General features: G+C 32.0%; 1 protein-coding gene across 4 annotated transcripts; it reads right to left on the bottom strand.

Moving 5' to 3' along the window:
* Positions 1 to 1,486: 1,486 nt before the first annotated feature.
* On the bottom strand, positions 1,487 to 16,256 carry LOC144840995 (meiosis-specific with OB domain-containing protein-like). 4 transcript variants are annotated; one of them, XM_078697119.1, is made up of 15 exons: positions 16,185 to 16,256; positions 15,562 to 15,744; positions 15,207 to 15,264; positions 14,933 to 15,064; positions 14,373 to 14,454; positions 12,702 to 12,894; positions 12,453 to 12,553; positions 10,896 to 10,948; positions 10,573 to 10,668; positions 7,665 to 7,760; positions 4,499 to 4,661; positions 3,595 to 3,781; positions 3,291 to 3,377; positions 2,276 to 2,410; positions 1,487 to 1,632 (listed from the first exon to the last, which is right to left on the bottom strand). In XM_078697119.1, the coding sequence occupies exons 2-14, from the start codon at positions 15,742 to 15,744 to the stop codon at positions 2,312 to 2,314; spliced, it is 1,530 nt and encodes a 509-aa protein (XP_078553245.1). In that variant the 5' UTR covers positions 16,185 to 16,256; the 3' UTR covers positions 1,487 to 1,632; positions 2,276 to 2,311. The 4 variants fall into 4 exon arrangements, with proteins under 4 accessions (XP_078553245.1, XP_078553246.1, XP_078553244.1 ...); XM_078697120.1 differs by having other exon boundaries at positions 1,517 to 1,629; XM_078697118.1 differs by lacking the exon at positions 1,487 to 1,632 and having other exon boundaries at positions 1,771 to 2,410.
* Between the last annotated feature and the right edge of the window lie 181 nt (positions 16,257 to 16,437).

Here is a 16,437-nt window from a genome sequence, read left to right as displayed (position 1 = left end):
ATGTTTGCTGGCGTGATTAAATATGTTGAGGTTTACAACGTGAACATGAACTTCATTTTTAATTATGTTTTTAAAGTTATTAATTGTCTGATAAACTTCCTGACGATCATTGGCAGTTAAACCACGAACCTATAATTTATAGGTCCATGGTTAAACTATGACCCGGATTTAAGCTAGGCCCTGGGTAACGAATCTGCCAAGAAATTTCGTAAATTACTCAATTGACGTCGAAAGGAGTTTGTTCACCCTATTATTGCTAATAAGCATTTCCAATCAGTGTGGGTGGGACACCACAATAGTGGTTACAGTTATAATGAAATTAGTTATAACTTATACATAAAAAAAATGTATTAAATAATATTCACGTCGGAAAAAAGAGAATGACCATATTGCGTCAGTAGTGAGAAGGCGAACATCTACATTCTTTATTAATATTAATATGTTATGCAAAGTCGTGTTGCTTGAAAAAAAAAATATGCCGGATATATAAAAAAAAAATCAGATACCCTATAGCCTTGAACGTGTTGAAAGATGACAACACGTTGTTGATAAATGGAAAGCAAACACGACGTTGAGTCGTTATCAATAATCTCTCACTTTAATCTTACGTAAAATTGAAGCAAGTCTGGGTAACGCTCGTCAGCATTAACTACACCGTAATTATATCTTTATTATTTAATTACATAATGCCGTCAGCAACACCTAAGTGGTATGCAAGAACGCGTTTGTCTTGCGCGACAAACCCCACTAAAGTAATAATTAAGCATGTGATATTAGTGTCTCGTGGAATGCATTAACCTGGTTATGACCAATATGTTATTAGACAGTTATATAATAGTGTTAAGCTCTGTCTACACTATCAAACTAGTCTGACAAAAAAAGTGTGATGTGCCCAATAAATATGGTAGTGATGACTTTTTTGTAACATAACGTTTGATAATGTAGACAGGGCTTTACATTGCTACACAGTCCAAGTAAATTTAGATGCTCATGCTTGCTTTCTTCTTTATTCTCGTTTTGTATGCTAAAAGGAACCGTTATACTTGAAAGTATGTTGTTAGCACAGAGAACAGTGAAACACATTAAAAACATTAAGAACCCTATTAGCACCTTGTGACCAAACAAAGTGTTAACAGGGGTGTCCCAGAATAGAGGTTGCCCGTAGTGTATATTTCCCCTTGTTTTGCTTCATGGTGAAGTTTCCTCTTAATAGGCTAATTACCTAGTGTTTAATGATAGAGATTTTAAAGGATGCAGCCAAGAGGCGCTGACTGAATCCCACTACTTCTTTCTCGTTGGCCCACATGCACCCTTTTCTGAAACCCTGTATCTATTTCCCCAATATCTGACACTATAGGCTTGTTTTATGAAAAATGATTTTGCAACAATGTATTAATAGATGTATTAGTAGTTAATTACACTCTTGCAATGAAAATTAGATACAACAAATATAGTATTGCTTAAAACTTTAATTGCAATAAATATAACATGGAGTAATTAAATGTGGAAAACGTGCATGGTATACATTTTAAACCTTCACTTGAACACAATCTTGACAAATTGTCTCATTTCCTTCCGGCCTCTGTCGAACCAACGCTCCAGTGAAGACATATGGAAATATTAACCTCACTTCTAAAGTCACAAAGAATAAACAGATTCAATAATAAAGTTAGTAAGCAAGCCACTGAACAAATATATTTTTGCAAAAACAGTAAATTTTTATTTAAATGAGAAAATGAAATAATATAATTATAAAGATAATTTAGAAGCCTCAATGGGGACCTCGTACATACAATATCAATATACTATATAATAAAAAACTATAAATAGCAAAAAGGTTTGCAATACAACATCCATTTATTAAAAACAAATGACTATATGATCTATTTTTCTCCTGGTGGAATTGGTAGCCTGGAGTCCCCATTGACACTTCTAAAGTATCTTTTAATTATATCATTAAGTGGATTTGTAATTCAATATTGAATGTTTCTCATTAATGGAGATACCGAATTGTGTTTATCTACCAAGGGTGGCAGGTTATACTTACGAGAAAACTATTATTACATGTATTGTTTTGTCCATCGTTGTAATTGTTTGACCAGGGAAGAATTTTACTCTTCCCTGTTTTGACATTAAATTAAGGTTTTGTATCAAATGGTTCTAACATTCATTTCATGCATGGTCCAAACTCTCTTAAGTCTCCATCCAAATAAAGATCATTAAATATTTTTTTAGCCCTCAAGGTATCAATTTAATAAAAGACCATTCTCATTACCCTATCAGTACCGGTTCTCCAGAGTTCATTCAAAGATCATTGCAAGCAGTTTGCAGCTTCCTTTTCATCAGCGATACTGCATGATAAAACTCGAATGGTGACCTCTTGACCTGAGTCACGCATCACTGGGCTTAGCTGAAATGAGTCAACCAATATAATCAATAAATTATTCAATAACTTTGGTCATCAATATAGAAATCAATCAATTAGCATAGTAATCAATTATATAAAAATGTCTTGTTATTAGGCTTGGGTAGTGGCACTATTCTTAGAATAAGAATCCTGGTGCTGAGGGCAAAGCCAGGATCTGAATTAGTAAGTCACTTGATTGGTTCCCACCCTCAGAGTAGCTCTGTTCCCACTAGGACAAAACACAAGGACATTCATGCAATGCATAATTTCACCAACCACAAGTTCAGATCCCTAACTTGTTAATTGGTCAAATTACTTGCGCATACGTCCTTGCGTTGTGTCCTTGTTTAGCCGCAACCAAGCTTAAAGAAGCATCTACTAAGCCATTGATTAAATTTAGTACACCTCCAGTGTAAAATAATAAAAAATTAATACATTTTTAAAACTAAATCTAAATGCAATGAAATATAACTCTTGGCTATAAAAGTAAATTATAGCTATCGCGTTCCATAAATTAATAATTTACACCATAAATACAAATCTTCATCAATATTACAATAGAGAAATTTAAGATTGATCTTGGCTTTAGAAAGTAGAAAGTTATCTCACCTTACAAAAGTGTTTTGATAAAACTTGAATAAATGTAATTCATGTAATTTTATTGACACACAATTTTACATATGGGAATAACCATTAAACAACATAAAATCATAAAATATGTAATAATAAACATCAAGTCAAGTCCATTAGTGGTGAGTGGGATCGATATAACCTTATAACCTAAGATATCAATGTTTTTAAATGGACTTTTGGCAGGATTTTTGTACTGCCTTGACCAAACCAAGTCCCAATTTTTCTGATCTTTTCTACCGGCTCTACAAACCTTGACATAAAACTTGCACATTTCTAATAAATATTTCCATTTCTTCTCGGTTTTCTGTTGGTCATTCATCATAGTAAAGTCGGTTGCCTGATGAAAAAATATAGTAGAGTGGATTAACTGCCCTAATGAGGTAGAAAGACCACTCAGTTCAACTGTCACCATTGCACAATTCTACTACATTAATACCAGGTCTCATCAGATAATCTACATTGTTTTGACAACTCTTGTAACATGACCACAGTGCTGGTTTGCCATTTTCCCCCTACTTTATAGTTTTTGGTTGAACTTTTTAATGGCAACTTACTGTGCATTCCAACAGTCGCTCACATACACTGCCTCCCATCCGACAATTGGTGACCGAACCAGTATGGTCTGAGATTGTAACGCTCATATCAAATGTAGGAACTGGCAGTTCATTTGCGGTTTCCATGTTGCATTCACTATTGTTACAAAATCCAGTCTCAAGATTCACACGCCTTTTACAAGATGCGCTGTAACAAAATGTAAGAAAAGTATGTAATTGATCATGTGAACAAGACAAACTTTAATTGTTTAGAAAATTACAAAAGGTATTATGAAATAAGTTTTGTTGAGACTATAGTTTCTTACAAAACAAAGTCTAGTATTCATAATTTGTGAATTAGGAATTTTAGTTTTATTATTGAGTGGGTTTAGCCTGCTCACTGTTGCATGTATACGAGTTGACGTCAATTGCAATATTCATAATATTTCTCTCGTTAACATCGGAATAAAGATTGAAATGTGCAATTAATCTTACCGGTTACCTAATGAGCAAGATGGGTTTTTGGGAATTGTCCGCCGCACAGTCAACTACATAATTATCACAGTTTAACACTAGATCAAAATTCTCCAATGAAACGTTATTATTATAAATCTTCTAGATTTCATTCTTTTTTATCAAAATAAACTAATTTAGTAGGCTGGAGTACACACATGTGGAACATTTTGCATTACTCAAAATGTTGGATGAGCTTTAAAGATCTTAATTTAAATACAGTATATGTTTTATGAATGTTAGTGTTTCATAGTCGGTTGACCATAATTCCCTTTAGAAAGTTTACTCTATGATAGATGTCTATGTAGGTGTTCAAAATGAGGGTTTTTATACTGTATGAATATAAATAAAATATGAGCATAAAATAATAATGATTTAAATGGAGAAATTAGCATACTAAATGGGACCTTACCAGCGTTGAGACACAACATTATTCAAAGGGCCATCAATGTTGAAGTTTGTGAACGCAGCAAACACAATACAATGTACAGCAGTTTGTTGTCCAGGGTGCATTTTCATTTCTTCACATTTAAGGATAAGATTTAAAGCTGTGTATACATCTTGAACAGAAGACACTAAGAAGACAAAACAAATTTGAACACAAGTTGTTTTCATCCTTAAGCTTGGTTCCCACTAGGACGCAACGCAACGACGTAGTCGCAACGCAGGCGAGTTGACAGATGACAAGCAACAGTTTGATTAATCTATCGCTTGTGATTGGTCAATCACTTGCGTTGCGCTTACGTCCTTGCATTGCATTCTGGTGGGAACCAAGCTTTAAGCTCTGTTTACACTATCAAACTAGTTTGACAAAAAAAATATGGTAGTGATAATGACATCATCATGTCTATATATGGGCACACCACATTTATTTTTTTGTCAAATAAAGTCTGATAGTGTAGACAGAGCTTTCTACAAAAAAACTTCATCAATGATTTAAATTCCAGTTTGTAAAATAACCTAATAAAATATCTTTTAAAAAAAAAGTAGTAGATGATGAAGTCTATTAAAATAAAAAGTACTGGTTTGATAAATGAAGCCTCAGTTTTTCACTTAAGTACATCTTATCTTAGAGAAATGTAGTCAGTGGTGGTAGATTCAGGATTTTGTGATAGATGGGACTCAAGGCCTAAAAAATGGTATACTGATTTTCTATCATTTGCATTATAAATTTGATCCGCTTATGGTAGTGGGTATCCATTTTGCCAAATGTCTAAACTTGGAGTATGGCTTATTCTCCATTTAGTACAGTAGTTTCTGTTAATTCAAACTTTAAGCAATAATACATTTAATTGTGTTGATGCTTGATGCTGTAATCGAAGTTTTAAATTAAACTCTTCACCATAATTCTCTATATCCCCAGAGAAACAGACAGATGGTTTAATGTTTTCAATGTAAAATACAAAATAACAATAAAAGAATCAATGACAATTAGAAACTATCAAATATTATCTATATTATCACAAAGTAATATTAGTATGTATCTATTACAAAATGAAATTACATTATATATTAATTACAAAGTGACAATACATTATATATTTATTCCTAAGTGACATTACCTATTTATGACCATAACTGTCCTTGTAAATTTAATACAATAATTCGAAAAATTGATTTATATAATCATAAATAAATTTTATTGACAGTTTCCATTATTTTTATATCATTCTAAATAATAATTGTAATTTTCATTGTCCATTGAGAATGAAAAAAAAAGATGTTTTTGGCGAAAATGAAAAAATTTAATTTATTGTGGTTGAAGAAAGACTTGCCTGTTTATACTTGACTAGGCATATTATCTACATACATGTGGATGTAAGCACATGCTTTATATTTTTCTATTCTGTGCTTATATCCGTTTCACACACAACAAATTTTTTTTAAATGTAACAAAATAAATAAATAAACCATATATTGTAACAATCTAATACCATGATACAAATGTTTGAAAGCATTTCCGTGATGATGAAAAACTTTGGTATCAGCAGATACAATTGTAACAACAGTTGAGGCCAATTTACAGAGACGAGCAGTAACACTAACAGTAATAAAAAATATAGAATCTATGTCCTATCTATGTACATTAACATACAATGTGGATGGGTAGCTTTCGCTCAGGATAGATACACATTCTATGTGGAACAGGCTACGCGGTTTTCCGCTTACCGTTACCACGTGTAAATTGGCCTTTACAGTGTTTTACTTTTGTTGTACGTGTGAATCGGGGTATTAGTAAAGCTACATGAATAATCTTATAATAATAAGCTTATACACCAGGGTGGGCCTATTATCTAGGGTGGCTGTATTCTTCAGGATGGGCTTACATTCAAATCAGGTAAGGATGGCAAGTTTCTATTCAATCTATACTGTAATAGCATTTTAAAAATTATTTTAGCAGATCATATCCTGCAAGATAATGTTAAGAACACCGTCAACAAAAAAGTGTATACTAAGTTGATATTAGATGCTACCTGAAAATATGTTGTCTGTTTATTAGTACTGAACGACCTTGTGTTATATAACACAGCAGTAAAAGGTATAAAAATATATTATTTAAATTTGATATTACTTTTTCATAGCCAAAGTTAATTTATTTATGATACTGAAATGAAAATCACTCAATGCTTAAGCTGTAAATGGACATGAGCATTAAGTAAACGTGGTTTAGCAGAGCAATACCTTCGTAATAAAGTAATTTTACTTTGGCGTGATATTTTATCGGGTAATTTACCGATGACGGTTATTTTCCGATGGTGTGAAAATGCCCGGGACAACGTGTTAAAAAACATGTTGTAGTTATGTATGTGTATGTTTTTATCATTGATGTGTCGAAGGAGATGTATATTTATTATCAGATAGATTTGTCATAAAGCACAGATTTGCTTGTCACTTTACTGTCACTTACAAGATCTAGGTGTCGGTTTAGACACCGCATGTCTAATGTCAAGTTCGTGCTGTATCTCTCTTAGGATGCAAGTGTGAAATTTGTAGATTACTTTTTGGAATAAATTCTCACTGAGACTCGTAACAATCCAATTATTGTTACATAGAGGAAGGTATTAGAGGGAATGTTTGGAGGAAGAAATGAATGTTATTGCTGCAGTAATTAAGTTTCCTGCAGTATTATATATGTATAGATATAACAAACTGTACTACTACTACTACTACTACTACTACTACTACTACTACTACAACTACTATAACTACTTTATTTCAATTGTGGCAGTAACTAAATATAACGAACTGTAATTTTCAGTGGCAAAACCAGACATTTGAATGTAGGTATAAAAATTAAATAATAAAACTATATATTAGTATATAATTTATGCATATAGCATCTAACATTCAAAACTGAATGAATTGTTTGTGTGTCAAGTACAGTATTGTTTTGACATGTTTTAATTATGGTTGCTATGTTTATGTTTTTTCTCAATTAATGTGTTGCACTTTATTTTTTGGGCTATTAAATTGAACTTTATTATTTATTAATAGGTCCATGGTTACCTCATTGGCAGACAACTAAACATTTGGTTTATAAAGTTAAGTTTAGTGATGATAACCTATATGAAACTTACAATCAAAGTCTTGATTGGGCAAGTTATCAGAGCCAAATAGAACATCATCTGAACACCCCTTGCCATAACGGTACAGTGAGTGTGCCTCTGGACTATCTAGTAAATAAAAAAAACATGTATTTGTTAATTTTGTATTTACTTTTTAACTACACACACTAAATCTAGCATAATCATGAAGATACTGACTTTAACCAACACCACCAACAATAAGATATTTAAAAGTAAAACTCTTAATTAGTTTAAAAATGATATACTATGCATTTTTCTACTGCTAATCATGGTTAATTTTTTGTTCTAATGGCCGAACACTACTATCATTATGATTTTCACTTTGAAATACCGTATTTAATCAAGTTTAGGGGATTTTTATGGGGTTTCTTTGAGGTAGGAGTTTATTCCGGGGAGGCATTTTTTTTCCATTTTTTCACAACATGTTTAATTAGATAAATACCCCTAGAAATACAACACAATTAATATCAAGAAGTGATAAAATACAGTAAAAATCAAAATGCTTAGTAAAATTGTGGATCTTGTCAATTAATGAATTCTACTCCAAATAGAAATGTCTTTAATACAATATTGTGTATATATGCATGTGGCGGGGCGTTTATTCCAAATGATGTTCTATGAAGGGCGTTTAATCGAGGGGGCCATTATCCAAAGCGGGCCGTTTATTCGAATAAATATGGTAAGGTGTTTATACAGTACAAATAATAGCTAAACCTTTATGAAATGGTGATGGATTGCTGAGGATGATTTTAATACATATCACAACGTATCTAGACATTAAATCCTGCCTTATTAGTGTAAAATCCACAAGATTATCCTGGTATAGATTATCAGGATTGACGGCTATGCTTCAGCACGTTTGAAAATTACCACACCGTTTGGCTTCATTAATCATGATTTATTTAATAAAATTAAAAATTTCTTGATTGGTCTTTCAATGAAGTAATTGCATTTTGATGTGGCTTAGACTAAAAATGCAGATGTAAATACAATTTACTTAAATATCTTTTTTAAATTTAAAACTGTTTAAAAAAACAATTCTTGAACATATTACATTTATTATTATATTATTATTACATATCATTAAATTAAAATTTCATTTTATATTATATTCTGTCATACAAATTCAATAGTATAGATAACCTGCTATTGATTCTAGGTGGAGATGTTTAGGTCATCAGACAAACTAATTTCTTCTTTGAACAAACAAATATAAGATTAAAAAAACAGATAATAAAACATAATTGAAGATTACAGAAGAAGTTGAAGTTGCTAACCAAATTTTGGGCAGATGAAAATAGAAATAAAAAAATAAAACGGTACATCTAAGTGAACACAGCACAGAAAATTTGTAGATAAAATATTCATAAAATTCTTTATTCATCAATTTTAAATTGCACAAAGAGATTCCCTATATTGTCATAATGAACTATACTGCCCATTTACTGCTAAGACAAAACTAGGTCTGGTCTATGCATTTGCGTTCATCAAACGACAGCCGTAAACTGATCGGGTTCATCAACAATTTTTATTGTTGTATATTGTAGTTATAGGTTCAGAGAATTCAAGTGAGGAGATGTGATGCAAAGACGGCTAAATCTTTATAATCGCCAATATCTCAAGTTATTTGTGAGTTTTGCGATCCTCAACGATCTATAATAAAATGCTGAATATATTTTAAAGTTGTTTTATATTATTCTTGTTAGCTCTTAGTGTTTTCTTACAGAAATTGTATCCAATAACAAAAACGATGGATCGTTTTGATAAAACTATAATTGTGAATTGTCATCAGTTTTCAGGATGTATCTGTAAATTGGGGCAAAATATTAAAATACAATTTTTAAAGCAAAGAATCAAGAAAACATTATTTTCTTTGTGAGTGGTGGGAGACAAAAGATACCATTTTATGAATTATTACTAAATCTGCAGTTTACATATAAATTAAATCAAAGGTCTTGTGGGAATAAAGATGTAATTGTTTACGTGTCGATATAATGGATACAACATGGATTCGCTTCCAGAAAGTCTTAAATATTAATTAATTTTCACATTTATGCGTTTTGCAGATTTTTTAGTTCAATGAAAAAGAGGTAGAGCGGAAGGGAATGCAATTAGAACTTGAGTCATTTGTTAATAATTTTTTTTTGGCAAAAATTATATTATACCATGCGTGTTCCCTTGAGTAAAAAGCTGATTCGTTGAAGAGGTACACGCAGACTCATGAATAGGTAATGACAAGTGACCTTGCTCAGTCAAGCATGAGCTACAGTCCTGTAAGCTACAGCAGTTCAATCAAAGCAGTCAACCAAAACTCCTTCGGCCATATTTGAGATGCTAAGACAATATTTTTAGCAGCCAAAGTTTAGGAGCACTAAGGCAAGCATAAGTTTGAAACTAATCTAAAAAAACACTATTGAATTTAAATTAGGACTCCAAAGGTCCATGGTAGGCAAAATTATTTTCACATATACCGTATATCCTCGGGTGTAATCCCATTTCTGGTCTAATCCCACCCTATTGATGTCTGACTTCAAAAACATGCATATCCCCAGGTTTACTCCCAGTATTGACTTTTGGTCTGGATGTAGGCCTCTCTCTAGCCAGTTGAGTTTTTACAAGAAATGCTCATCAATCATTTTTTTTACCCCCTAAACCAGGGTTTCTCCGGGTATAGTCCTACCTTCTAAAGTCAGCACAATTTCATGTTCTAGGGGGATGGGATTATATGTTGCAAATTGATACCTTCACTCAATGGTAGTTTCTTGTTACATTGTATTATTTACTTCTACTTTTCTATTGGAGAATTTTAAAATAGATGCAACCTGCAACTAATTTCTGACTTTAGTACATGTTAGATTGCAGTCATCAGCGCTAATCTAACATATAAAAGAAAACTTACCAGGATTTGAGATGATGATGGTTTTGCTGTCAACAGTGGCAGTCATACACATTCTAAAGTTATCAAACTTGATAAGAACATCAGCAAAAAACAAAACTAGTATAAAACAAAGAAATCATTTTTGGCAATACCTAATAAATCATGTTGGACAGACGATTGAGCCACTTTTGGTGGTAGCTGTATGACATGATGGGACCACTAGGGGAGAAGAAAGTTGGTGTATGTGTCTTCCACACCTGTGCAGAATTCAGCCAATTTTGGCTGGAGGAAATTACAATAAATCTTTGCATATTAATGACAAATTACAGGTATATCGCAAATACCTGTATCCTTCGGAATCCAGAAATATGTTTGTTCAATAGCAGACATGTCCCACCTAAAATGAAAAAATAAATGAAAATAAATTACTAAAGGCAATACACAGATTAAATAAATAATTTCATAGCTGAACTATTTGAAGGTTGACATTTTTAATCTTGAAAAAAATCTTTTCTAGAAAAAATCTTGTGGAAATAAGGAAAAAAGTCATTAGTTTGGGAAGATAACTCTAAACTAAGATTTATCTTTTCGAAATAAAAAAAGTTTGGATTTTTCCTGTTTGATTTTAAACTAATTTCAATTGTTAATGACATAAGTGTAGTCTTCCTAAAATGTACAATTAAGCCAAAATCTACTAAATGAGGGCGCCATAGAAAATGCATGACATTTCTAAAAATATCAACTCGACCATGGGTTTGAGCAACTTTATAAACTCAACATTCAAATCTTGAGATTTTCAGAAGCTAATTTGTACTTTGACTATAATGTTCATTCAAGTGTGACAATTATGGGTAATGCTTTCTGCGTTTAATTTAATGGCGACTGTGAGGTTGATTTATGATGCCATGTGGGATGTATCGATAAAAACAATGTTGCAACCTGCCCGACAGCAAGATGTACTTACATTGCAAAGTGTCATCTATATTTTAATAAATAGGACAGTTTTGCAAGGGAGAAGTTTTCTATTATATATACTTTTTCTTTCTCATTTTTTCTAAATCTAAAAGACCCTTAGCCCAGTCCAAAATCCTTGGTTTTGCAAAAAAAAGTTTGGGTTTTCTGGATGAGATTTAACCAGTAGAACAACAAAATTGGAACCAGCAGTAGAACAAAATTGGAACCAGTAGAACTTTTGGTTTTTTTGGCTTCTATAAGAGCTGATTAAAATAATGTGGAATTCCTACCAAACCGGTCAAATTTAACAGTAACATTTATTTCAAGCACGTCTATGATGATACAACTAACCTACAACTTACTAACCCAAAGATATCTACTACTACTACTCTACTCATGAAATGTTTATTAATAGACAAAACAAAATTGTTATCCATTTTCATTCAACTGCACTTTTTAAAGTTAAATCAGTCTCTTCTTCAATACATACATGACCACTGGCATGTGTACTTAACACAGCTGAACATCACCTGTATTCAAATATAGGTCAGTTTGTTGCCAAGGTAATCATGAAAATTATACCCAATATTCTCTTTTCCTTCTGTTGCTTCAACTGTATTTCGATATGGAAGATTAATTTAAGAATGTTTTTTTCATGTTTTATAATTTATTAGTAAAATTATAACATTTTATATTAGATGTTTGGCTCTACTTGTAACTTTAATGTTCCAAGTTATTTGACGTATCTTTGGCATAAAAGAAGATGATAAAATTAAATTGTTTTTAATGCATTGGTTTTTGGAATATATTTAGAAAAAATTATATAATTGGGTTACAGTTCAGTATGAATGCAGGTTTATGGTGGGTATCTGAATAGGCCATCATATACATAAGATAGGTACGGTACATAGTATAATTTAATCAAGGATGGTCTTAATTATACTTACAAGATAATAGAGAAATTAAGAGTAGTGTCATCAAAGACCTTAACTTCACATCGATGGATGCTTCGACCATCTTTTGTCACAATATCTTTGACATTACTGACCTGTTGACAAAAAATGAGTGCTGCATTGAATGGTTTGGATCACTGTTACAACAGCTAGGGTGTCAAAATAGTAATCATTAATATAAAAATTACTGTACTGTAGGATGGGTAAGGTGTTAAAACCTACAAATTACTGTTGACCACTTACAGATTTTACCAGTACAAGCAGATTGATGTGATGTCCATTGAGATCTTGACCATTGGCAATGACATCCTCTAGTGTGTAGTAATCATTTGCTTCCTTGATGGACTGGTGTAGCAAGGTCTGGAACTGGTCAACATCAATACCAGTGTACAACTTGACCGAGGAATGGTTTTCACTTAACGACAACTGGAATGAACTGGAAAGATGGAGAGAACAAAAACAAAAGTGGTGTTGGTAGTCTATGAGTGCTAAACCTACCTGGATAAACCGACACTGGCCTATTCTCTCCGAAAAGAGAGCAATATCTTGAATATACACACTATCAGATAATGGTACATTCCATGATCACACAACCATCATCATTTCTTTTCCGAGACATGGTAGTGGTAACATGTCTCAATGAAGAGCTACACATTAAACTGGAAAGATGGATAGCAGAATGTTTTGTGTAGTAGTATAGTGTATTTGGACTGGACATTGATTTTAATATCAGTGACCAAATACAGTTATTGAATAATTTAGCTAAATTTACTTATGTTTATTTTCAAAGACAGTGTATTATAATTTATTTATAAATAAATTTCACTTCAAAATGTAAATGGGAAAGAGACTTCTACACATATGGACATAAATGTCCTAGGTAAGAAAGAACTCCAATTAAAAAAATATATATAAATATAAAATAGAAATATTAAAAAGTGTATCACACATAACAAAAATGCAAATATGTGTAAATAAACTTCAACAGAATTCAGAGAAAGATTATATAACAAAACATAAAATATAGTAAATCTCAAATGTAACTTTAACAGGAGTAAAATGTATCAGTAAATCCAGAATCTGATACTGTAAGCCATTGATAAATCTACCTACTTGTCCAAGGCTTAAGTACATCTGAAATAATGCAACATAAGAAAAATAATAGAACACTTGAACGAAATGCAAACAAGTAGATAAATAACTAAACACTGTATATCTCTAAAGTATCTGAAACATTGAAAATCAGTTAAATTATATTCACACAAGATCTGAATAAAATTAGAGAATCTAAAATATTATCAACACAAAAAAAAAATAATGGACACGCAGAAATGCAAGAAAGTAGATAAATAACAAAAACAGTGTGAAAAGTAACAATAAATGGCTAAATCAAAAGTAATATTGAAAATTTATGTATCGTTTAAAATAATCTAGAGAATCTAAAATATAATCAACACAAAAAAAAATAATGGAACAGAACATGCAGAAAATTCAAGGAAGTAGATAAATGAAAAAGCAGTGTGAAAAGTAACAATAAATGGATAAATCAATTAAAAGTAATATTGAAAATTTATGTATCATTTAAAGTTATATTCACACTAGAGTTATGAATAAAATTGCAGAACGATTTAATGTCTTCAAACAGAAATCAAATTAGTTGTAAATTTGTATTCGATCTACCTACTTTAAGTGTATCTAATATAATACAAAATAATTGAACAAAGAAAATGCACGCAAGTAGATAAATAAAATAACTATAACAGTGTATCTTGAAAATGTGTGAAAAGTTAAACTCAACAGTTAAATCAAGAAAGTAACATTTAAACAAAACAAAAACAAATCCTGGCTAAGTTTACATTCACACTACATCCAAATAACATCAGATTTGTTAGTGTGAATCAGGATTAAATATACCTGCTTGTACTAGGCTTATATTTTTCTTCAGCTTCGTAATCTGAGCTCTGTTTAGCTTGTACCATGGGATTTGACACTACCACTATATTAATGGTAATAAACTTTTAAAATTTATTTGAATATTATGTATAATTTACACATAAAGCTTGATTCCCACTAGGATGTAACGCAAATAGGAAAATGCAATGCAAGCGAGTTGACCAGACAAGCGACAATCCATCGCTTGTGATTGGTAAAATTACTTGCATCGCACTTACATCCTTAAGTCCTAGTGTAAACCAAACTTAAATTTTTTATTTTTAGAACATACAGGGATGTGTACCAATAGTGAAGATTATTTGGTCTTTAATTACTTTAATTTACAAATTTCTTTCATTTTATTGGTTTTTTTAAATTTTTATTCACGGCGGATCCATAATATAAATAGTCTGTCAAAAATATATATCAATCAAAGAATAGTAAATGTCATTTTATCTGTCAAAGGGGGGAGTGCATGACCTAAGTGCTACCCCTGCTGGATCCGACCTGTTATTTATAAACATGACTAGTTGTAGACTTACCAATGTCAGAAACTTTAAAGCCAGTGGCCAATTCCTTGATGTACACCTCTGATCCCCAGCATGAGATATGGATAAAATCTGTCACAGAGTCTCGCAATACAAAACTAAACACATACCTCTGTGTGTTGGGATCTAATAAAAAAGAACAGGTTAGATTAGCACGTACTCATTCTATATAAACCACTTTTATGAACGTGTAAGCTCTGAAATAAGCCAATCTTCTGATACCTCCCTGATAAGACCACCATATTAATTTGCTATACTAATCACTTACATTTTCTACTCACAACTGATCTGGGAGACTGTTTTGCAAGTACAATGCCAATTAACATCTAGTTTTATTAGAAAGAAAAATAAAAACATAGTGATTGTTATTTCATTGAAAAAGGCCTGTGTAAACCAGCTAATTTTGACTGATTACGAAATTAACATTTAAAATCACATGAAAACTTTACTGCACTTCTTGATTAAATTTTCAAAAATTCAGCATAGCACTCATTGAGTCATTTCATATTTTAGATAATTGACATTTATTCATCTGGCAATATGTATTTCAAGGTTTGGGTAAGATAATACGTTATGTAACGTAATGTAACCTGGGCAAAAAACAACAGCAATTGTTTTATTACCACATTTGGAAGATGAGGTGAAAGATCAGCAATGAATGTCCTAATAGTCTGTTCTGAATTGCTGTTACAGTTTTCTCTATTTGTTTTCTTTCTAGTCATATTCTGTATTGAAATATCTCCAACCGATGTTCCATCCGGCCATGCTCCTTGCGTACCAAAATTAAATGGTTCAGCCCATGCCATCTAAAAAAAAATTGTATTTAGGAAAAATATAAAAAAAAAAATATTGATATTAGTTATTACACACTGTCACTATCTATCTTATCATTATTAATATTATGAGATTCTCTGAAATTATTGGAATTTTTGATAGACTACTACGTTTGACTGGTGGTAAAGTAAATTGCTAGGCCTGGCCTAGCTCCAGCAGACCAGGGCCGGCCCAACAACAGGTCCGTGGGCTGGCTGCGTGAGTAGTCTTACTGCTAAATTGTAGACTAGAAAGGAAGCCTAGGCCTACCAAGAGGCTAGCCTCTCTATTAGTATTAGGCTACAGCTGGCCTGCTACAAAACAAGCTCTAATTAACTATATTATAGCAGAAGAAGGTAGCCTGGCCCTTAGTTAGCCCTAACTAACCTGAATGTTTATTTTTTATTTAATACTGTATTGAAAACTAACTAACTGTAAACAAATATTTCTTTTTTAAAACACACCACCACCAGCCTGTTCAAAATTCCCGCCGCGCTGCGCTATCTCCCCCCCCCCCCCCCCCCCCCCCCAGGCAGAGCAGATCATCATCAAAGCAGAGACGGGTCAAAGTTTTTTTCAATTCTTTATTTTCATTGGTTACTTCTTCAGAAATAAGAGTCCCTAAGTTAATGATAAAAACCATCAAAGAGATCGTAGTCTTGAAATCAGACGCGTCATGGTAGAAA

Source organism: Antedon bifida, chromosome 4, assembly GCF_963402885.1.
Source record: "Antedon bifida chromosome 4, ecAntBifi1.1, whole genome shotgun sequence".
Classification (NCBI taxonomy): Eukaryota; Metazoa; Echinodermata; class Crinoidea; order Comatulida; family Antedonidae; genus Antedon; species Antedon bifida.
The sequence above is the reverse complement of the archived record's forward strand: the minus strand, read 5'-3'. Positions and strand labels throughout refer to the sequence as shown.